Raw genomic sequence first — 25,083 nt, 5'->3', positions numbered from 1 at the left:
GTAATCCTGGGCACTACCTACCCTCTGCCAGCCTAGGGAGAGCCCAAGCTGAAGCTCATGCCTCCTTCAATGCATGAGGAGCAAGCAGGCCGCTCCTCCATCAGGCGCCCCGGCTGACCAGGGGGAGGCAGTATAGTGACCAGGATTACTACATGTTTTTGTGAGGGTATTAACTACCCTAGAAGACACGGGGAGAACATGCAAACTCCACACAGAGTAGGCCCTTTCGCCAACCCCACCTAGGGTATGGGCGCCGATGACGTGGAGGAGAGAACACGCCCCCAGCGCCCACAGCGTCCCTGGCGGGAATCGAACCCAGGACCTTCTAGCTGTGAGGCGACAGCGCTACCGACTGCGCCACCGTGCCCCCAAAGATTTGTTCATTTAACAATGTAAATGAACAGATGAAATGCAAAAAGGCAATGAACCATTATGAACCTTAGCATCCCTATCCTGGGTCATGAGAGGCAATCATTTGGTGTAAAGGGAAAGAGGGGGGAGCCAAGAATAGAGCCCTGGGGGACCCCGGTCAACGACGTACAGTATAATAGGGGTGAACTTACAGTAAGTGGTTAATAATAAAGACAATTGCACAAACAATTGTACCACTGCCGAACAACCACTGGGCTGTGTGTTTACTACTGAATCGGGGACTTGTATGTCACAGTGAGTTCCCCAATGGAAGCCTGTTGTACATAATCAATACCACTACAGTTAATTCCCAGTAACTATCCACAGTGTCTGGGAGTGGCCCATTGCTCAACTGTTTTTCCCCTAACGTCTGGAAAATGACTGCGGCTCTGCCAAACCAAACCCTCCAAAGAGAGAGGAAACAAAGTTTAAAGAAGCATTTTTGTAATATGAAAGAAAAAGGGACAGAAGTTTGTCTCGAAGCTTAAATGAAACTTTTCCGCTCAATCGGGGTTCGTTTTTCAGGTCAACGGTGGATGACACTCTGGCAGTGATTTTCCCCTCGTGCAGATTTGTTGCTGTGGTAAAATGCGAGAGCTTGTAGACTAGAATGTGTGTTGGAGAAGGGGGGGGGGGGTGAACCAATATGGAATCAGAAAAACGGTGCTTTTTTGCTCTGCTGTCCTCAATGTCTGCAAAGTTAGGACCACTATGTCAGCGATTCTCAAACCTTTTCATTTCAAGAACCCCCAATTTGATATGCATTATAGGCCAAGTACCCCCATCTGATACAATTTCTTATCTCTGGGACCCTAATCTGCACTCAAATGTTAATCTAACTCTGAGCGTTCAAATGTTACCAAATGGTATGTTGGTTCCTAATCAATAATTTTGCTGGGATCACGAGGAACCCAAGTATGGCAAACTAAGCACGTGAGCGTATGTACTGTAGGCACCCTTTGGCTAACGTTAATGATGTTTGATGAATAGCTAGCTAGCAAGCCTTTCTTTCGATGTCCCACATGAGTGCCAAGGAAATCAAACTCTAGCCAATACTAGTTTTGTGCATCATATTCAACTGTGACTTGAAAGCATATTTCTCAAAAGACCAGGGAGCAAAGTCCAGTCAAATAAGACGGATGGATATTTGATACCATCTGCAGGAGTCTAGCAGTCTATAAGAGTGTCTGTGTGTCTGCCTGTGTGACCGGAGCTAATATCGAAAAACCGCTGAACCGATCAGCGCCAAATTTCTTGTGCATACTGCAAGTAGACCTATATATATGTTTTATACTTTTTGAAACTTCTTGGCCAGGTCTCTCTTGTAAAAGAGATTTCTCAATAAGGCTTTCTGGCAAAAATAAAGGTAAAATAAATAAAATAGAACATGAATTTTACACGTCACAGGCTGGCCTCATGGAGGCTGAGATCCTCGTCATTATTGGAGCCACGCCGTTCCCACATGGATCCCCAGATTCAAATGATTGTTGTTGTTTTTTAATCCTTTAAGACCGGGAACGCATCCATGGCATTTTAGATTTCTTTGGCTATACAAATGTCTTCTTAAATCCTATAACAGTTTTCTGAAAAACCTATGTTGCTGCTATGTCAGTGGTTCTCAAACTTTTTCATGTCAAGGACCCCCAAAATTATATGTATTTGGCCCATATGCCACACTATGAGCTTGTAGATCTGCTATTTTTGAATAGCCCAAAGAAATCTTAAAAATGACACAGATGCGTTCTCGGTCTTAATAGGTTAAACACTGGCCCGATGTGTTTTGGGGAGACCTTGGCAAAAACCATGTGTAACACAGTCATACATATGTGAGTATTTATTTCACGTTTCCTCTATAGTGGGGGGTTGCAATTTCGGGGGCTGTGGTCTGGTGACCCATCGTTGCTCATTGCACATGTAGGCTAGGAGAAACACTTAGTCGGTCGTTAATCACAAGAATGTGGCGAGGCCCAGTGAAAAAGCTCCCTCCACCCCTTGTTATCAAATTGCAATTAAAATCATTTAGACTGGAGATGAGTTTTACGTCAAACTATTTCGACCATGCCTTTTACAAAGACTACACTGTGAAATAGTATTAATTTATCCATTTGTAAGTCAGAGAGTGTAAGAGTGTACAAATGGAACCAAATGGACCCTTAAAGGTCTATTTGGTTCGATTTGTAAACTCTCTTTTTATCATTTACTATTCATTATAAAGTTTTCATTTCAATACAGACAAACAGTGTTATGTACACAACCTTGTACGTAATAAAAATGCAATGGAGATGATTCAGAGTGATGACTTTACTGTAGAGATGGTTTTCTTCCAATGTGGGCCCTTAGCCCGGCACCCACAGTCTTGTCCAACATTACCTGCTATGTGTTCCACACTAGGGATGGCCATAGTGCTGTATTTGTGGATGCAATGGCCGCACCAGGTGAGCTTCTGGGTCTCCTCGTCGGCTCCACTGGCCTTGTGGACGTCAACGAAGTAAGACCCCCACTGCTTGGACACGTCCGAGGGCGCCTTCATCCCCTGGTCCTGTTAAAGAGTAAAGCAAACCACTTTAAACCCTCTATACTTAGTAAACTGGACATGAGTTGCCTCTATTCTTGGTGCACTCTTTTTCCCTCTTACACCACCACATCTCTCTGCCAAAAATAGGCAAATAGGCAAAGAAATAGGCAATCTACAAGTTCACAAGCTTGTGAGCTTGTAGATCGCCTATTTCTTTGCTCCCTCCAGATTAGAGATGCAGGGGTTCAATTGGTAAGCAAAAGTGGATGTGAGCTTCCCTCCACCCAGGACTTAAATATGACGCACCTTGTGTCAGCAAAGCTCCTACGCTAATCAGAGAATAGACACTTAAAAGAGATGCAAGCACAACTCCAGTGAGTCACACACAAACCATATCAAAAAACTTGCCGGTCCCCAGATGACAGTGAAGTGACAATTTAAGGACTTTTCAGACCTTTTTAATACCTAAAAAAAGAAAGAAAGAAAAAAAAAGACCATCACTGCATCAAAAGTACTCAAAAAACGATACTATAAAAACTGGTCAAACATTGGCCAAATTGTCAAATAATATAAGAAAGAGGGAACATTTGTGAAAAGTGCCGATCTACAAGCTCACAAGCTTGTAGATCTGCTACTTTCACAATATTTATCTGTTGAACCAAGTCAAACTAAATGTAATACCTCAACTCCTACTCCAGTTCAAATATGATTACTTTGGGGGGTCGCAGCCTGAAAAGGTTGAGAACCACTGATATAAAGAATGGTTTAATTTGCAAAAATAACAACATGTTCCATGTTGCCGTTTTTGCAAATAAAATAAGTACCTGAATGGACAGAACGTGAGAGCTGGTGATAAAGTCTTTACACAATCAGAGAATAGAGCCATCTCAACCATGGACTATTTCCGATAGCACCGCAATTATTTGTATGACAAATCAATCAACTAAAATGGCATGATCATGACAGACAGCCCTATTTACCACTATGTACTGTAACTGGGCTGGAGATGAGCTCCCTGGACAAGTTTGGTCCTGCTGAGGAGAAGACAACCCCACTATGAACTTCTATGGAATTACTGTATGAGGTAAGCCCCCCCCCCCCCCCCCCCAACTGCTTTCATCACAAAAAAACGGATGACATCCAAGTACATAGAATTAAAATCGCTCACATTTCCCAGAAATACCCAATCCTTTTGCTTATTTGTAAATAATGAGTCACTATGAGTCAGTTAAAGAAGTATGTTGCTGTCCTTCAGCCCCTGCTTGTTTTTCTTGTGGTCTTACTTCTTACTGTGATTTACAATATTGCTTAGTTTTTATTTGCTTTTAACCAGAATGTTGATTTCTTTTATCCCCTACCCCTCTCTCCCTCAAGAGGAGTTGCCTTTTGCCGGGCCAAAGTCGTAAATAAGAACTTGTTCTTCATTGTCAGCATTGTTAAATAAAGGTTATATAAAAACAAACCAAAAAAAAACTGCCTTCATCACAAAAAGCTCTTTGGTTGATTTTCAACTACACAGAATTACAATCGCTCCCATTTCCCAGAAATAACCAATCCTGTTATTACAGTACATGTAATTGTAACTAATGAGTCAAGTTATCATTTCCTCGATTATGTGTTGATGAGCACAGCACTTCTGGAAAACAGGATGTGGTGTTTTAAAATGTGCTAAGCATGCAGAATTGCAGATATGCTATCAGGGACAGGAAGCAACACAGATATTTAACCACTTAAACCCTAAATACTTCATTGACCGGAGTCCCCCTGGGCTCTATACTAGGCCCCCTAATTGTTTCCCTCTACACTGATCTACCGAAAACAAAAAGCTCAGAGCTGAGATTTCGTATTTTCGGGGGTTCAAGTGATAAAAGAAGAGATTTATTGCAATGGATATGGTGCTGTCCAAACATTTTGGAGAGATCACCACACCACACACCACACTAGACAACTGGCCTCTAACTCTTTTAAACTGTACAACATAAAATGAAAATAAAAACAAGTTACAGTCAGGAGCAGACAGCCAAAATAATATAATAAAATAAGGTTTCTCCATATGAGTTTCATTAACATGAAACAAAAATTTTCCTCAATGAAAACTGAAACCCTGACGATGTTGGTACCTTGCACTGCTCATAGAACAGAACTGGCTCAGTCAGCGGTCATATCAGAGATTTTAAGCCTAATTTATATTTAGTCGTGTGCCAGTGTCATACTCTGTAAATAGCAGATCTATTAGCTCACAACTTAGTCACATTGTGCCACGCTACAAGCTTGTGAATGTGCTATTTTTTTTAAATCGTGAAACTTTGTGCAAATCTTTGAATATATATATTTTTAAGCAAACATTTCTAACTCAAATCTTTGCTTCTGGGGGTCCCTGAAACAAAATGTTTTGAGACGTGGGTCGGCGGCCAAATACATATCATTTTGGGGGTCCTTGCCATGAAAAGGTTTGAGAACCACTGACATAGCAACATACGTTCTTCAGAATCGGCCTTAGGTCTTAATGGGTTAATGGGTTATTCTTCATGAGTCTAATATGTCTTGCCACAGATACGCTGACTCATGTGTGTGTGTGTGTGTGTGTGTGTGTGTGTGTGTGTGTGTGTGTGTGTGTGTGTGTGTGTGTGTGTGTGTGTGTGTGTGTGTGTCTGTGTCTGTGTGTGTGTGTGTGTGTGTGTGTGTGTGTGTGTGTGTATGTGTGTGTATGTGTGTGTATATGTGTGCGTGTGGGGGGGAACACACATCCTGTAGCGTGGCACACTGTCACAGAGAGGCGACTGTGCAAGAACTGCAGCTTTCAACAGGCCAGAGCCTGCTTGTTGAGGGAGAGGGCAGCACTGGGCAGTATTATACTGTACTGTACATCCTTGTTGAGATCATTTCATTAAGAGTTTCCTCCTTCCTCTCTACAGGTCAGATACTCCAAAAAATGTACATGGCTCCAGTGGTGTAAAGTCATTATACAAAGTACATTTACTCAAGTACTACATTTTTAGGCACTTTAACTTTACTGAAGTATTTCCAATTTTCATTAATTTTACCTCTACTCCACTACAATTATTTGAAAACCTTAGTTACTAGTTACTTTGTAGATTTAGATTATTATTGCCAAACATACATTACCCAGCCCATTACTTCAGCTCTGTATACATTTCGGCCATTTGAAAATAACCGATGTACAAGCTCACAATGCGTCACGATGCGACGCATTGTGAGCTTGTAGATCTGGTATTTTCGAAATATTTTTGGATGTTTTTAGACAACTTGTGAAATGGGACATTCTGCATAATGAGTACTTTCTACTTTTGGCACTTTAGGTACATTTTCATACCAATACCTTTGTACTTTTACTCAGGTATTTTGAATTCCGGACTTCTACTTGTAACAGAGTAAGTCTACATTGCCATATTGATACTTTTACTTAGGTAAAAAATAAATAGTCATTTTTCCACCACTGCATGGCTCAGCTTTCAGTACAGCGGAAGATCTGAACTGATTGAAACGTTGACAAGCAATAAATCACTGGAGACTTTTGTCATTACCAGTGTGTGGACACTATAAAGTTATCTGTTATATAGCTGTTTGTCCTGCACCCACGTAGATGTGCCTGCGCTATCCTTTAAAAAAAAAACACATATCCCCACCAGCCATATAAAAAAAGAACGATCAGAGGAGGGGATATCAAAAGCAGAGGCATGGACCCCCGCCCCCCACCCCCCCCCATCAAATGGAACCCTGCATACTGCAGCACACTGCAGCACACGTGTACACATGCAAAGACCCAGTCTACAAAGGGTATGTTGGTGGCTCTCAGCCAAAGGCATGGGGGTAGGGAGGTTTCGTAGGGGGGGGGGGCAGGCAAGGGGGGAGCAATGGTGGGTGAGCGCGCTAAACGGAAACAGCTGCTTGTGTGAACTTACCTCAAACTTTCCCTTCTTTTCCAGCGGCTCCACTTCTTGGGCCTCATTGGACACGGCCGCGTCGCTCTTCGGGACGCCCTCTCCCTCCATTTCCTCCACCACCATCACCGTCTCCCACTTGCCGAAGCTGCTGGCGGGGAACATGTCCGACCGCATGCTATCACCAAAGTACACTACCTGGAGGGGGGGGACACACACGGGGGGAGGGATGGTGCATTAACAGCTGCCACATACTGGACTCAGCTCAGTCTTTCAGACCCAGGGGTTTCCAAAACGTTTTCAGCTAGAAGACCCAGAAGAGAAATTTACAGTCTACGCAGAACCCAAACTTACAAAAATACATTGTGAATGAACTGCTTTAAACAAAAAAAAAATGCTCACAACATGTCACATTGCCATTCGTCACACATTGTGAGCTTGTAGATGTGCTATTGTCACAAAACAATTTTCATTCAAATAAATATGCTTTAGTCTACACCATTGGTTCTTAAAGTGGGGTCTGGGGACCCCCAGGGGTCCTTGGGGGGGTACCAAAGAGTCCCCGGCAAAATGTGTTAATAAATCATCACAATAATGTTCAAATTTTATACTCTGGCTATTCAAAAATAGCAGATACAAGATCTTGTAGATCTGCTATTTTTCTGGGGGTCCATGGCACACAAAACATTTTCAGACGGGGGGTCCACGGCCAAATACATATCAATTTGGAGGTCCCTGACACGAAAAAGTTTGAGAATCCCTGGTCTACAAAATACTGTAGATAAGGAGATGTGAAAACTATAATCAGAATGACTGATAAATGAAACTTTTTTTTTTAGCAAGGGATCCCCATAAAATGATCAGATGACATAAGGCCACCACTTTGGGAACAACTGCTCTGATTTGTCTACTTAGTGGCAGTGCTGCGATAAAATTGGAATTGGACTGAATTCTTTCTCTGCAGAGCACTAAACAGAGGTAGTCAAATTCAATAAAGCCAACATATGTTGCCCCAAAGGCGAACTAGACCAGACACGATGAGCCTGCAAAACTCATCATGACTTCTTTGACCATCGTACTTCCTTTGTCTTTCAATGCCTGGAAAGAAAAACAAGTTGAGACAGGCCTTAACTGAACAGCATTCCATTGACAGCAAGGGGCACAGTACTTAGAGCTTTTAATTCAACAGTTACTGTACATATGTTTCTACGCCAGTCAGACTGGAGAGAAAATACTGGAGAATAGGAATGTGAGATTAGGAGGTTGAAACGAAAACGATACGGAATTCAACTGAACAAAGCCTTTTAAAGTCCTTTAATAAAAAAAAGGCTTTCCAGTATTTAAAGGTAGTAATATGACAGAGCCCATTTAGGGGCGGATATTAAATTTAAGATGCAGTTTGCACTTTGTTGAGCATCGAAATGGCTGTAAAATGTTGGCATGAATCGAGCGAGGCCCTTAAATAAAAGCCATATGTTTTATTGTACTTTCTCTGGCTGCAGCATAAATCCTGGTGCAAGGTTGGCCCTAAAAAAGAAAAAGAAGGAAAAAAAGAAAACATCTTTAAAACCCATAAGTCTTCCTTGCTCTGTCTTCCACTTATGTAACTTGTGCTCAGCTAGGCTGCTCCATCAGATGAACGGTAGCTATCAACACCACCGAGATAACACAGCTGAACACACGTCCACCACATGTGGCATTTCTCATCGAACCTCGTCTTTAGAAGGCACTAGCGCTAAACATTAAAAGTTCTTACTTCCAATAATGATAATGAAAACTCAATTTTTCCGCTTTTGCATTTCTTCCATAAATCAGTGCTATTGAACACCCTTTACGTCTGTGTGTTGATTAAAACAATATTTAACCTATGAAAAGTATTAAGAAGTGCTTCTGACAAAACCAGCTAACTCCTTTGGATCCTCAAACTTTCTGCTAAACCAGCTAAGTCCACCAAAGGGGGGTGGAGTTAGCTGACTCCAGGCTCCACCCCCTTTTGACCTCCAACCTCATTGTGAGCTTGGAGGTCCATTCAGCTGTTCTTATCAATGATGAACAAAACCTCCTAACTCCACTTTTTGTTTTGTTTTTGGAGTTAGCTGGTTTCTGCCGGATAGCATAGATATATTATCTGATGTCTGCCTCTCTTATGTCCTGATGCTGTTCTTTTGACCAGGTCCCATTTTTACATCTTAAAAGGGAGCTCCTGGTTAAATAAAGCCATATGATAATAATGACGTCTAAACAAAATGAGACGTTGTGTCCATCATGCATTCATGCAGTTGGGTAGGTCACTCAACACAGTAAAATCCTCAGTATTAATTTATCAATTTGCAACTCGTACTTTGTACATTTGTACACTCTCAAGAGTTTAAAATACCACTCAGGATTTTACAGTTTATCCCCTTCACAGACCCTTGTGGTGCGCATACAGCCAGGTCCCTCCATACATCAACAAACAGCCCAGTGGGGAAGAGCCTTCAGGCATCACATTTCCAGCTGGACCTATTCCTATGTTTTTAAAAGAACCGCCCCCTTGTGGAACTCTTGCCCTATTCTCTTATAATGGCAACTCAGAGGATCTATCAGGCGCTTGCCATGTGGATCCATGTGATAAAAAAAAAGAAAAAGAAAAAGGTTAACCGTACAGCTGCACTTGTTTTAAATTTCTCTGGATTAAGGTATGAATGTAAAAACATATTTTTCCCCCCAGAACTAGCCACAGCTGTGCAGTGTGCACTAACCGAGGAGAAAAAAAAGCAAAGAAAAAAGCTAGGCCGTTCAGTACGCCAACCATTGTTCATTGGCCTCTGCAGCCAGCGGCATGGGATCAGTATGATAAATATTTACAAGGGCCTGGCATTCCAACACAGAGGCAAAACATATTACAGAAGGTGCTTTCAGAGGAACGAGACACAGTTCCGTTAGCCTGCAAACGACCGGAATGACACTCTTACATGTCAATGAAGCATATCAGAGTGGCTCTAGTGAAAATACACGTTGCCCTGGAACGCTAATCTTATGATTTTTGGGCAGATAGCTCTTTCTCTATCATTGTCCCATCTTTGTCCCCGACTGACAACAGATCATTATGTGGCCCATCATTCTGTCACACAAGATGACACCACGTATTTTTCTAAATGAAGGTCTTGTATAATGTCTCACTCAATGAGACGTTGTATTCCCCTGTACAGTATACTTGGTGGTGCAGTACAACAAACACTCCATTTCATCATCAATGAGGTTCTTAGCCAGCTGTGTAGTTCACACACCAATTTTGAAGACAACACGTACTGTAGATTTCATAATATAAAAGGCTTGTGTCAACGACACTTTAGAGTGTAGCATTTTCAGGCCTGTTTACCAAATGAAGCACTTTCAACCCGGAGTCCCTATTTGGGGCAAGCAATTATAGGCAAAACTTTTCAGAAAAATAAAAAAGTAAAAAAATAAATAGCTTAATCTACAAGCAGATCTATAGCGCGATGCGTCGTGAACATGTAGAGCTATTTCTTTTTAAAGTTACATTTTCACCCTATAATGACTTGGCCAAAATAGGGAAGCCAGGTTGAAAGCTGGTTAAACCAGTGGTTCTCAACCTTTTCTGGATCAGGGCCCCCAGGCTGCCGTGTTAAGTGGTCAGAAGATGGGTGGGCCACGAGCATTTTCAGAGCATGTTTATTTTAATGATCACTCAATCGATTGTGTTCCGGCTTATTGGATCAATGGAACAAACACAAGTATTCCTATTTATCGGTATCACAATGAGAACTACTTTTTCAAGACTTTTAGAGAAATAAATACCATGTCATTTTCATTTACATATTTTTTTTACATATTTTATCATTACAATCGTAGTGTTTTGACAAGTATTTGTGGGCCCACTTGCAATACCCTCGGGCTTTATTGTTTTGGTCTTGTTATCATCACCACATCACTCACAGCAGAGATTCCAGATAAAGCCGTCTGCGGGTCAACAGAGACAGGGGGCCCTTTAGAAGGCAAAGGGTACCTTAATGAGACCATTGTGTTCCACTGTGTGGGGTCTGAGCTACAGAGAGTGGAGGGCTTCAAATGACACATCTGAGAGGAAAAGCTCAGGGAGATAAGGACTTCAAGGAATACCAAAACGCTCGCCCCAAAACACAGTTGCCCCGGGGCAAATGCGGCGGTATTCCCCTGGTATTCCTAAACGTAACCTCAGTGAACTATGCCTAAACCTAACCTTATTCCTAAACCTAACCTCGGTAAAGCGGTGCCAAAACCTAACCTTATTCCTAAACTTAACCTCAGTAAAACTATGCCTAACCCTAAACTTATTTCTAACCTTATCCTCAGTAAAACAAATACAGGAATACAAGAACCGCTGGTCCGCGAAAAAAATGGGGGCGAGTGTGTTTTGGGGTGAGTCTTCCGGTTACCACTTCAAGAACCCTAGCGTCCCTATTCTGGGGTGCATAATCAGCAAAAATAGTCGATCTACAAGCTCCCGTGTTGCAACGTGGCACGTTGTGGCAAATTTCTTCAAGACATACTGTACTGTATGGTTTACAGGGAAATACTAGAGGATCTAGTATAGATCCCAGGGGGACCCCGGTCAAGTAAGTATACAGAGTTTATGTGGTTAAGCCAGGGCTTCTCCGTTTTGATACTGGGGACTCAGGGGACCTCTGCTTTTTAATGTTTAATCAGGAAACAATTTAGACTGGTGACACCAGGTGAATCCAATTAACCACTTTGTAGAGTAGAAACAGTATCAGAAGTCTGGTTCCCCATAGCCTCAGGATTGACATTTTCATGACTAATCTGGAAGAAAAAATAGTTCTTGGTTACTGGTCAGTGAATGACCAATCACAATCATTCTCAGCAAGTGTGTGGATAAGTGATTCTTTCCATTCTTTCCATTTAAGGAGACATTCAAGTTAAAATCTGCCTATCTGGTGTAACTCCAAGTTTGTTTGTTTTTTAATTGCAATACATATTGCAAAATACTAGAATATAAATGTAAATTCTTAAATGTTAATGTCTTGACTTAAACCCTTTTGCTCTAAGGGTTTAAGTCAAGACATTAACATTTATTTGCAATAATTGCAATACAATTATTGCTTAATTGCGATACATATTGCAAAATACTAGAATATAAATGTAAATTCTTAAATGTTAATGTCCAGCCCTTAAACATGCAATTTTGAGGATATCCTTGCTAGTATGCGAGTACTAAACGTTTTCTCCTTAATTACGTGTGTGACAATTAATCGTCAACTTAAATGTGTAACCGTGACAGCCCTAGTGATGGCATCCCGTCACCCCGGCTGTGACCCCGGTTGGTCAGGACTGTAAGTGGGTGGGTGTAATCTTCCCCTGAATGGGTCCATTCAGCCCACCTGTGGTAAGCCATGTCAGGTGAAAGTGGAGAGAACTCTAAACACAGAGCGCCTCAAGTCACCCCGGAGGAGCTACTCAAAAGCAGCCGTAAGTGCAGGTTGACACTTGCATTCCGCGAGAGCTTTCTCCACGTGGCTGAGGGGGAACAGACAGGGCATTGAGCCCCCGAGCCAGGGCGAGTGAGAGGGAAAGGGGGGAGGGTGGGGGAGGAAGAGAGAAGATCTGAGGACGTGGATGGATGATGACGAGTATTCCATCCATTGGTGTGTTTGGGGCTGGGGTGGGTTAAGGCAACGTAACTCTCCCCCCTGCTGCCAAAGAGTTTCTCCGCTTGCTATAGTTACATCTGAGCAGATTTCCAGGCCAGAACCTTTCCGCTACGCTACGCACAGTAAAAAGAAATTAAGGGACACGAGCAGTTTCTGTGACACTTTTACTACACTGGGCGGAAAGAGAAGAGAAGTCACCATTCTTGTGGGTTTTCGTTCATATTTCCTCCGTGTAGAAAATTTGGCTGTGTAGAAAATGATCACACACTAGGGAAGGCTGTGTATTTGGCAGCATGCTGTGCTGCCTTACAAAGCTAAAGGGCGGGAACCACAATTTTAACCATTTTAAAGGTCAGAGTTCATGACTGATGTGTAGGTTTCACTGACTCGCAAAACTACAGACCTTGTAGGACAGAGCACCTCTGGAGTGAAAACACTAACCCAAATTGTTCTATAAATCAAAATGCTAGCATCATGATTACCTTCACCAAGGAAGATAATGATTTGGCCCCTGTCTGTCTGTCTATCTATCTGTCTGGATATCTGAAATGCATGGATTTGGACAAACCGATGTGGAGAGATTGGTCATCGTGGCAAAGAAGATGGAACTTTTCATGATGATTGACCAAACAAGGATGTGGTTGAATCATCACAAAAAGGCGAATCACTTCTGAATGGATGCATGTACCGCCACAAAACTTTGAGGAAAGGTTTGTCATGGAGCAAAGGAGAACTGTCATCGGACTGACAGTCGACCCCCAGGCTATGCCTACTTCCTATTTTTTTTTATATATATAATGATAATGCTGGTCTATGTTTTTTCACATATAGTAATTTAATAAATACAATACTCCAATAAACAACTGTAAAAAAAAAAAAAAGATTTAATATAAAAAATATGAAATTGACCTTTTTCCATTGATATAGAGATCTCCATATATGGGCATAAAAGGGACAGTCAGACAGACAGACAGGCAGTTACAACGGGTACTCTGGTATAACGGGCATTGTATAACAGGGTGGGAGCATGCATTCCCTATTGGCATCGTTCCCAACTTGCATCGTTCCCCAACGGGCACCAGTCTAGTGTAACACAATTATATTTGAATAATCAATCCCTAATTTGGCCATGTCATTATAGGCGAACAGTTTCAAAAAAATGATAAATGTTAAAAAATTGTGTAAATGATGATGAGGGGGAGGACGATAAATAACTGATTTCTATTTAGCATGCCTTGTTGTCATCACAGATTTTGCTATAAGAATGGACTTGGTCTTGGAAGCCCCAGCAGGCAGCCTTGCTGGCACTCGGCTTGCCAGCTGTCAACAGCTGTGCCAAGAGGCTGCAGGACGTGTGCCTGCTTCCCTCACCCTGGTGTGAATCTGCCCCGAGATGATTGATCGCAAAGCTCCCATCTGGGCCTGAATCAACCACAAAGCAAAGATAACGTCTTGTAGAAGCAGTTATGCTGTCACCCATTCAGTGTTGATTTCGTCGAAAAATTGGAAAAAAAAAATCGAAAACTAAATAAAAACTAAGCTATATGGTGACTAAAACTATGACTAAATATATTGACAATTTCGTCAACAAATAAATACAAACTAGACTAAAATGTTAGAGAGGGACAAGTGGAGAAGAGATCCAGTAGAACTAAAAGTCAAGTTTGGTTGTGCTCTGGTGTTGCGCTCTGAAAATAGCAGATCTACAAGCTCACAGATCGGCTATTTTCAGCATGCAACCCAGTGTAAAATCAGCCATTACGACGCCATCAAGGCACCGCCAAAATACATTTTAGTCGACTAAATCAACTGTAGATTTAGTCCACTATAATCTTATGATATTTAGTCGACTAAAACTAGACAAAAACTAAAACATTTCAGGTGACTATGACTAAAACTAAATGGTATTTTATTCAAAAGACTATGTCAAAATCAACACTGCACCCATTTCAGTGAGATAGCTACAAATGTAATCACCGACATGTTTCCTGGACTAATGAATGCAGTTATGTTCTTGTCTGCTGTACGTTGCTAACAGGAAATTGTTTTCCAAAATGAAGCTTTGATCTCTTTTCAGCCATTGGTATTTACAAGGAATGGGTCTCTCTGGTTTGAACGTCATCCACTAATCTCACGATTACTGCAGCATTTATGGAGGCATTTATAAGGACTGTAGTACCCATTGTCCATGGAACAGTTTGGTTAGGTAGCTCAGCACCAGTGGTGTAAAGTAACTAAGTACATTTACTTACTACAATTTTGAGGTATTATACGTCACTTGAGTATTTCCAATTTCCAATACTTTTTCCTTCTACTCCACTACATCTCGGATGCAAATATTGTACTTTTACTCCACTACATTTATTTGAAAACTTTACTTACTAATTACTTTGTCGATTTTGATTATTATTACAAAACATGTAATAATAATAAGAAGTAAACACTTCAGCCCTATATACATTTCGGCCATTTCAAAAAGAGCCAATCTACACGCACCTTGGATCGGCTATTTTCAAAACAATTTGAGCTTGGATCGGCTATTTTCAAAACAATTTGAGCTTGGATCGGCTATTTTCAAACAATTTTTATACATTTGAAAACTTGAAACGGGGCATTCTGCATAATGAGTACTTTTACTTTTGGTACTTTAAGCATATTTTGACACCAATACTTTTGCACTTTTACTCCAGTCAAATTTTGAATTCTGGAATTTCACTTGTAACTGAGTATTTCTACATTGCGGTGTATTGATACTTTTACTCAAGTAAAGAATATGAGTGCTTTTTCCAACCACCGCTCAACCAACACCAATGTTCCCATAACACCGTGACGTCTGGCTTTCGCCTCAACCAAAAAGCCCAGCATGTGCTTTTCTCATTTCCGTTTTTTTTTTTTACAATACCCTGTGAGAGCGTGGGACGGAGATGTCCCAGACCTTGGTGTTTGTTATATACCTCGGGCTCGGGCTTGCCGGTCATGGTCTTGAGCAGCTCGTGGAGGTGTGGCCAGTTTCCCTGCGAGTACCAGCCCGGCTTCTCCAGGGAGGGCAGGCCCTCGCTCTCCTCCACGTCGTTCACTGCAGAAAAAAAGACAGAGAAAAACAAACCGCATGGTCAACCACACACACACACACACACACACACACACACACACACACACACAGCCCCAGCTGCTACTAGGAAGAGAGAGAGAGAGAGAGGACAAGAGCAGGCGTGACCGCATGCTCTCTGGCAACCCAAACGTTCAACCGCCCTCCTTTTTTACTTAACCTCGTGCCACCACAGAACTAACCAGTACATCCCACAAGAAAACACAACAGGAGCAGATACAGTGGGATTATTTGGGTGATATTATGTTTATAATAGACCACATTGTTATGCGTATATTATATGTATATCGTCGGAAACTTCTTCATTCTTCTTTTTCCATCTCCTTAACGTTTTCTTTTTGGACAGCACAAGGTTTCTGCCCCACAGCAACCATATACATTCGTATGGGTCTATGTCTGTGGGTTTATGTGGTTATATGTGGTTTATTTAGGTGTCGGGGTGTGTGTGCGGTGGTCTTGAATTACTTAAAGTGTCAGGGGAGAGAGGGAAGCCTAATTAAAGCTTATTCTCCGGCTGTGTTTTGAGCTTGTTAGCACGTGTGTTTGTATCCTGGCATGCCCTTCCATGGAGAGCGAATGTATTTACTTTTTGTCACCAAGCTCTATCGCTCGCTGATACTCACAGCTGTGGAGGGGGGAAAGCCAGACTGGGAGTAAAAAAATCACAGTGATGGATGGACTGGGCTCACTTCAGGCCCAACCTCATCCCTGGTCTCATTTCCTCCTCTTCCCCTGTTATACAGGCAACGTGTCAAAGAGGAACGTTAGCAAAGCCAGCATTTTTTGCTCTTGAAATGTCTTTCTCCTCTTCTGCAGCTTCTCTTGGCGCACTTATTCAGGCACAACAAAACCTAGGTTACAGACAGTTACCTAATAGAGACATTTGCAGTGTCTGCAATTGAACCTGGTCTTTACAGCAAACAATTTTCGCACATAAACAATAAGAAGATAAGAAATGTGAAATATACAGTAGGTGGCCAATGACGTTGGCCATTTTCCTTCCACACCTCCTGCATGGAGCCCGTGACCCAAGATGATGTTGGTTCGAATCCGGCACACAACACCAATGGTTTTGATAATGTGGATTGTGGAAGTTAAATGGTGGATTTGTGGATAGGACTCCATATGAACAAACATCGCATTCTGTTTGTGTGACATGCACGATGCAAAGGTTTTGAAAGTTAAACTGCTCAAAGTCACTGGCCACCTACTGTAATATGGTGGTTAGAATACATAGAATACATATTTTAATTTAGTAAACATACAGTACATATACATATATCCATATCCATACATACATCTAGTATGGATGAGGTTAGACTCAAGAGATGTGTTCAGCAGAACCAAAGCTGTCTAGCATTGGTTGAATTTCCAGTGCTCTAGTGAGGACGGTAAGAAAATGCTTTGTTCAGCTATTTGGTCATGTTTACATAATGTCCCCTTCTCATTGGAGGTGTGTGATAGTAACCAGATACTAGAATAAACTATTATTCTACTGTTCCACGCGCCAAGTCATTCATGACCAAAGGAGAGATGTTTGTGTAGACGTGTGTGTGTGTGTGTGTGTGTGTGTGTGTGTGTGTGTGTGTGTGTGTGTGTGTGTGTGTGTGTGTGTGTGCACACGTGCATGCGTGTGTCTGTTCTGTATGGCAGTGGTTCTCAAACTTTTTCATGTCAAGGACCCCCAAAATGATATGTATTTGGCCGCGGACCCCCATCTCAAAATATTTTGTTCCAGGGACCCCCAGAAGCAAAGATTTGAGTTGAACAAAAATATACATTATTCAAAGATTTGCAACAAGAAATCACGATTTTTCAAAAATAGCAGATCTACAAGCTCGTAGCACGCCCGGCACTTGGTGCCGTGCTACAAGCTTGTAGATCTGCTATTTTTGAATAGCCAAAGTATAAAAGTGGTTAAAATAGTTGAAATTATTGTGACGCTGTATGAACAAATTTCGCTGGGGACCCCCTGGTACCTTTGAGAACCACTGCTGTATGGGACTAGGATGAAATGATCCTCTTGTCATTACATTACTTATGCACAAGCAAGGCCTGTATCCAACATTCTATTGAATAGTGTAATAGGAGCAACATTTGGCAAAACTCAAGCAATGGCTCGCTTGCACAAACTGTACAAAGCTGTATTATCTCAAGAAGTACAGTACCTTCTCCCCAGTGACTAGCTAAATCGACATCCCCCACAGTCAATGTGTTGAGAATTTATCTTTAAGGCAGCACATACTGCAAAGTGAACCATGTTGAGTTTGGCTACTGCATGACCTGTCTTTACATGTGGCGCTATCTTGTGTTCGGCCATTATCTAGGAAGCCTGCAACTCCCTCCCTCTTTGAAGTGGGGAATTGCTCATTCCGGACAGAAGAGGTTAAGAGTGTGGTGTTTAGGACCGATTGGCACATAAGACCAGCAGTAGGAGGTGGAGAGAGAAGAAAGCGTCCCCAACTTTCATTTGTGAAAAAAACTGGCGTCCCTATTTTGAGCATTCAAAAAATGTTTTCCAAAAATTGCAAAATACCATTTTCACACAACACCGTCATATGACAAAGTATAAAATATGGTTCATGTGGTCTAGTGCACAACAGGTTAAAATGAGGGTTATCACAGTACGCTATAAATATTGTGATAGAAGAGAGTGAAAGAACAGTGCTGGAACACACACACACACACACACACACACACACACACACACACACACACACACACACACACACACACACACACACACACACACACACACACACACACACACACACCGCCAACAGCTATGAGGAAACTGGAGCTTGCGAGACAGAGGAATTCTTTGGTAACTTGCCATAATCCCCGTAGGGAGACGAGTTCTCTGCATTTGATCCATCCCAAATATTAGGAGCAGAGGGTTGCCACCTAGGGGCATTCTAGAAGACAGTTAGGAGGGGTTCGGTGTCTTGCTCAAGGACACTTTGACGCAAATTCAGGAGGAGCCAGCTAGGGATCGAACCCGGGACCTTTCGGGTTTCCATTAGGCCACTCTACCTCCCAAGCCACTGCCGCAAGTGATTGTTACAGTATGCGGTCTCTTTGAACCAGAATAATTTTGAACCGAGCTTCTGAGAGGATGTTGAAAACACCTTTTAAAATCTGTAGCGCTGCAGTACTGTAATCAAATTAGATCTGCAAGCACGAGGCCAATATTTAGAGAGCGCTGGCATCATCTGAACAAATGACAAATGTATTGGAACAACTAACAAAAGGCTGCAGTGTGTTATGCTATAAGCCACTAATTAGCTAAATCCCTTTTCTATGATAAGATAATAAGATAAACCTTTATTGATCCCCGGGGGGAAATTCAGGTGTCATCATAGCAGCAATGTACTACTGTACTTGTCAGTACTAAGAGTGAAACGCAAGAGAGGTGCAGGCAAGAGTTAGAGTCAAGAACCAACCAAAGATAAATGAGAATAGAAAAATAAATAGATAAGACTTGATTATGACACTACTAGACATGTGCACTGGGTCTATGAAAGAATGAGTTAACATACTGTATATACAGTCTATCAATAAATACACATGTACAGTTCAACAACAGGTGAATATGAATGAATGACTAAACATCTATCACCAATGAGTATATGGATGAATATACCGTAATGTATGCACAGCATATCAACAGTCTATCAACAATGAATATAATATAAGTGAGTAAAAGTTGAATATGAGTCTCAAAATAGCAAACCATTATCTGTCATGGTTCTGTAGTGTACATGCTTAACCCATTAGGACCTGTAACGCTTCTGTGTAATTTTTAGATTTGAGCTAAAAAGCATTGATTTTACACTTTGGGCTATTCAGAAATAGCAGATATACAAGCTCATAGCGCAGCACCGAGTGCCGCGCTATGAGCTTGTAGATCTGCTATTTTTGAAAAATCGTGAAAATGTGTGCAAATATTTGAATATATATTATTTTAAAGCCAACATTTCTAACTCAAATCTTTGCTTCTGGGGGGGTCCCTGGAACAAAATATTTTGAGATGGGGGTCGGCGGCCAAATACATATAATTTTGGGGGTCCTTGACATGAAAAAAGTTTGAACCACTGATATAGAAACATACATTTTTCAGAATACTGTTGGGATTTGGAAGGCATTTGTAGAATCGGCTTCAGGTCTTAATGGGTTAAATCATGTGCAAGTGTGCCAGAGTCAAAGCTGGAGCCAGTAACCTCGAAAAGAACAGAACAGACAGTGCCGGTCTCAACCACATCAATCCTCACAACAGTCAAGCATTCGTCAAAAATAAATAGCCGATCTACTTTGGAAAGATAAAAGGCAGCCTTGGTTGTGAACAGTTAAATCCAATCCATATGTACATTTTGACATTGTTTTTCGTACCTGTTTATTTAGTGTCTATGCCTGTTTGTTTTTGGGGAAAAAAGGGAAGCACCCCATAAGTGTTTGAACTGAAAATGTATTTCTTTATCCTGTGCTTCACCATAAAAATATTTGGAAAAAAAATAGCCGATCTACGAGCTCACAACACGGCACACTGCGACGCGTTGTGAGCTTGTAGATCGGTCATTTTTGGCAAAGAGATTTGGTGTAGAGAAAAAAAAGGAGCTCACCAAGTATACGTAGACCCCTGGGGGGACACTGGTCAACAAACTAGATCGGCTATTTTCGGCAAAGAGATGTGGTGTGTAGAGGAAAAAATGTGTTGACCGAGTACAGACCTCTGGGGGACTGCGGTTAACAAAGTATAATACACTTTGGGTTTAAATGGTTAAGCTCTTATGTGGGGTTCAAGCTTGGTTGTGGAGCCCGATGGATACTCATTGATTGATTGAATACTTTATTAGCAGTTTGCAAAAAAAAAGCACAGGAAAGTACAGTTAAATACGAGGTCTGCTAAAAGGATTTTAAACCCAAGAAAGCCTATGGCTTGTTTCCTATGGCTTATTACAAGCACAGAAGACTACATAATACTACCGATATAGTGCTTGGCAAGCACTGCACAAACTTAAACAATCCTGTGGGTTTGTCTATCAACTGGCAGTTCAAGCAATAATACTGTAACACACTGTTAGATCCTAGAGCTTACATAATCCTCAAAGCACATATTCTGAAGTACGACAAGCTAGCTAGACCTATCCCCGTGGTAATGTTTTCATCAGCAGCCTTATAAAATCAACACTCTCTTATAGGAATATCAAGAGATTCAGAGTCAGGAAGCTGATGAGAGGGACTCTTCACTCACACCTCGACCACATATAACAGTGGGTTTCAACCTTTTTCATATCAAGGGTCCATTATTTATTCGGCATTTGAGCCACGGACCACCACCGTTTGATGAGATTTTAAACTCTCAGACCCATGACTTATAATATTTTGTTGTCATTGGATAAGATTTTGTCCACAATTCCATGCTGTATTGATGTTGGTACCATTAGGAGAGATAACAGGCAAACGTTGATCAAAATAACACATTTTCTACATTCTCAAATTGTGTAGACTTCTTGTAAATTAAGTAATGCAGATGTTTAACAATAATCTAACTCTTGAGAGAGTAAAATGAAACCAAATGGACCCGTAAGGGTCCATTTGCGTTCATTTTACTCTCTCAAGAGTGAGTGTGATGGAGGTGGAGAGAGTAAAATGAAACCAAATGGACCCGTAAGGGTCCATTTGGTTTCATTTTACTCTCTCAAGAGTTAAAGATCTATAAGGGTCTATTTGGTTTCATTTTACACTCTCAAGAGTTAAAGATCTATAAGGGTCTATTTGGTTTCATTTTACGCTCTCAAGAGTTAAAGATCTATAAGGGTCTATTTGGTTTCATTTTACTCTCTCAAGAGTTAAAGATCTATAAGGGTCCGTTACCAACTCTCCATCATTTAGCTGGGGACCACCTGGAACCCCCCTCAAGGACTACTGGCGGTCCCCGGACCACCGGTTGAGAACCACTGACATGCAAGTGTCAGAGCGGGCGTGCTCAATGAGCTAACAGCGACGCATTACTCAGCAAGCACCGAGGAGAATAACAACTCTGGGAGTGGAAAAAGCAAGTAATGCTCTCTCAAATACAAAAGGAGTGGCTAATACTCTACGCACGCCAGAGAGAAGAGTAAGTTCTGATTTTATTTCGGCCAACGTGGCAAGACGGAGAGGGGGAGCGAGAGAGAGAGAGAGAGAGAGAGAGAGAGAGAAATATTTTGGAGACTGGATCACTGTGTCTTCACACTTAACGAATCCCACCAGTGTTATTCCTGGCAGCAACAAAGACCAGATGAGGAGAACCGGAGAGCATTCCAGTGTGCTGCTGCCCCTGCTAGAGCACACCTTCAGCACTGTGATCCAATATATACCAGTGATTCTCAACCTTTTGATTTGATTCAAGGACCCGCAGTTTGATATCCATTAGGCCACGGACCCCCATTTTTGATACCTTTTTTCTTTTGAATCTCTGGGGCCGCGATCTACACTGTAAAATCCTCAGTGTCAATTTAAATCTGGGCATATCATAACAGTCAAACGTTTGTTGAAGATTTGTCGAAAATAGCTGATCTACAAGCTCACTATTGCATACTTTCAAAAAGTGTTCAAAATAATGAAGTAAAAATCTTAAGACTTTTTTTTTCTTTTACATTTTCACATAAAATTGAAATATTTCCCCCTGTTGAGAGCTTGTAGATCTGCTATTTTCGCTGAATGTTGGCCTATTTTCGCTGAATGTACGGCTATTTTATGACATGCCCAGAATAGAGACATTAGGGTTCATGTGGTTAATGTTTGCAAATTTAATGCCACACAATTTATTGCACCTCTCATCATGTCTTTAATTGAAAACACGTTGAGTTTGGATATTGGCTTAATTCCTCACACCTGTAGCTGATAAAATGCCATGCCAAACTGGCACACGGTAGCACACAGCTCCGGGCAGCTCAGTTAAAAGGTAAAGACGGACTCACCTAGGTTTCTAAAGGGTCTAAGACGAACTCACCTAGGGTTCTGACGGGTCTAAGACGAACTCATCTAGGGTTCTGACGGGTCTAAGACGAACTCACCTAGGGTTCTGAAGGGTCTGAGACGGACTCACCTAGGGTTCTGAGGGCTCTAAGACGGACTCACCTAGGGTTCTGAAGGGTCTGACGGACTCACCTAGCGTTCTGACGGGTCTAAGACTGACTCACCGAGGGTTCTGAAGGGTCTGAGACGGACTCACCTAGCGTTCTGACGGGTCTAAGACTGACTCACCGAGGGTTCTGATGGGTTTGAGACGGACTCAACTAGGGTTCTGAAGGGTCTGAGGCGGACTCACCGAGGGTTCTGAAGGGTCTCTGCTGAGGAACCAGGGAGAAGAAGCCAGGCTTGAGGGCGTTTGTGATGATGATGTCAAAGAGGTCCTCAAAGTCCGTTCTGTAACGAGAAATAAACATTGCAGAACTAGGTTCAGTTCAGTGCTACCCACTTATAATAAGCCCTATATACTTTGTTATACGACAAATTGCGACAATAGCCAACCTACTGTACAAGCTCAAAACGTGTTGGTAATTGTTTTTTGCAGAATGTAAGAGGCATAAAATAATAACGTTAACATTTTGATACAGCTGCAGCACACCCATAAGCAGTCCTACACGGTAAAATGACTTTATCAAATGTGTCCATTAAAAGTGTCCATTTGGTTCTTTTCTGTTCACCGTCAGAGTTAAACTAACACAGTGAGGATTTTTACAGTGTACCACGTGGGGATTGTGCGCTAGTTGACTGTGTACTGTAGTACGTTGGTTCTCAAAGTGGGGTACGGGGACTCCCAGGGGTCCTTGAGGGAGTTCCAGGGGGTCCCCAGCTAAATGATAGATTAGGCACCAAATGGACCCTTATGGGTCTGTAACTCTGAGAGTGTACAAATGGAACCAAATGGACCCTAACAGGGTCCATTTGGTTCCATTTGTACACTCTCAGAGTTAAATTGACAAAGATTTTACAATATAAATTGCGGTCCAAGTGATAGAAATGCCATTAAATGGGGGTCCGTAGCCTCTAATGCATGTCAAAGTTGGGGTCCATGAAATAAAATGGTTGAGAATCACTGCTAGAGCCGTAAAAAATCTTCTCTTATGGGGGGTCCCTGGCATATCTTTTCAAATGGGGGTCCGCATGCTAATAAGTGTCAATTTGGGGGTCCTTGACATGAAAAAGTTTGAGAACCACTGCTGTAGTAGGTCGAGTAAGAGAATGGAGATGTCTGACGCTGCATCACGTCTGCGCTTGTGGTGCCCACCTGGACCAGTCGCCACGTGGAGGGGGAATGAATCATGTTCCTTTCCCTATCTTTTTCTTTTCTTTATTTTATGACACCTCAACTCAACTACACTGTGAAACTGCCAGCGTTAATGTAAAGAGAAATGTCCCTTGGGGAGAGGTTTGGGTTGTGTAGTTATCTTGTCATGTCATGTAACCAAATATGGGTGAGATACATATTTTCAATAGGTGCTCTGTTGATTGATCATCCAAACAGCCTCCTGATTCACTTACATTTCACGGTGAAACAGGTCTCAAAGTCACTCTCTTAACAAAAAGTGGATTCTGGCAATGGATAATAAAACATTTGTGTTAACTGTATGTCAATTTGATTTTACTATTTGAAGATCTGAATCCATATCCGTGGCTCCAGACTGAATCCTCTTCCTAAGTCAAACTGTAAAATCAACAAAAATATATATTTTTTTCTTGTGTAGGCTGGTTTTGTAATGTTATACCTTGCAACGCAAGTGAATGGGAAGGCTATTTTGGATTATCACATTCTAATCAATGGAGCAACTATTGAAGAATGAAGATATCGACAATATCTGGTTTACATCATGGCAAGGTAGACACCCATACAAACACATCCAAATGCTCTACCAAAGAGTAATTTAGCATTTAACTCAAGTCAATTTTGTTCCATTTGTACACCCACAGAGTTACAAATGGATAAATTACCGTGTATGTAAGTAGATAACTGCTATAAACGTAGAGACCAAAAAAGCTATCAAAGTCAAGTATGAGAAATTATCATAAATCTTCAACTCAACAAGACAAAGCAAACGCGTTGGCTTGAGGGAAGAAAAGGATGCTGAGTCATGTTATCCGATGGCTTTGCTTTAACCACTTTAAAGCCTCTAGACTTGGAGTTCTGTACTTGGTCTGCTCTCGTTTCCCTCTACATAAAATCACTTCACTTCCAGAAATAGCAGACCTACAGTACAGTACAAGCTCACAACGCATCCTGTTGCAATGCGTTGTGAACTTGTAGATCGTCCATTTCTGTTCAAATGTTCCCCCCCAGAATTGGGGGGCACCAGGGTTCAAGTGTGCACATCTAAGCTCATTGCATCCGTTTTGAACCCATTAAGACCCTCTATTCAAAAATAGCAGATATACAAGCTCGTAGCGCGAACATTTGTAACTCAAATCTTTGCTTCTGGGGGTCCCCAGAACAACGTATTTTGAGATGGGGGT

General features: G+C 41.7%; 1 protein-coding gene across 1 annotated transcript in view; it reads right to left on the bottom strand.

Moving 5' to 3' along the window:
• The window catches only part of nt5dc1 (5'-nucleotidase domain containing 1), an 83,183-nt gene that overhangs the window by 2,756 nt on the left and 55,344 nt on the right, over positions 1-25,083 (bottom strand). Inside the window, exons 8-11 of the mRNA XM_084083185.1 lie at positions 22,901-22,998; positions 15,434-15,555; positions 6,850-7,026; positions 2,782-2,950 (exon numbers count right to left, since the gene is read on the bottom strand). Coding sequence (XP_083939311.1) covers positions 2,782-2,950; positions 6,850-7,026; positions 15,434-15,555; positions 22,901-22,998 — 566 coding nt within the window. The remainder of the gene's footprint in view (positions 1-2,781; positions 2,951-6,849; positions 7,027-15,433; positions 15,556-22,900; positions 22,999-25,083) is intronic.

Source organism: Gymnoscopelus microlampas (assembly GCF_963454915.1).
Source record: "Gymnoscopelus microlampas genome assembly, chromosome: 16".
NCBI lineage: Eukaryota > Metazoa > Chordata > Actinopteri > Myctophiformes > Myctophidae > Gymnoscopelus > Gymnoscopelus microlampas.
Note: the sequence above shows the minus strand (reverse complement) of the source record. Positions and strands in the feature narration are given on the sequence as shown.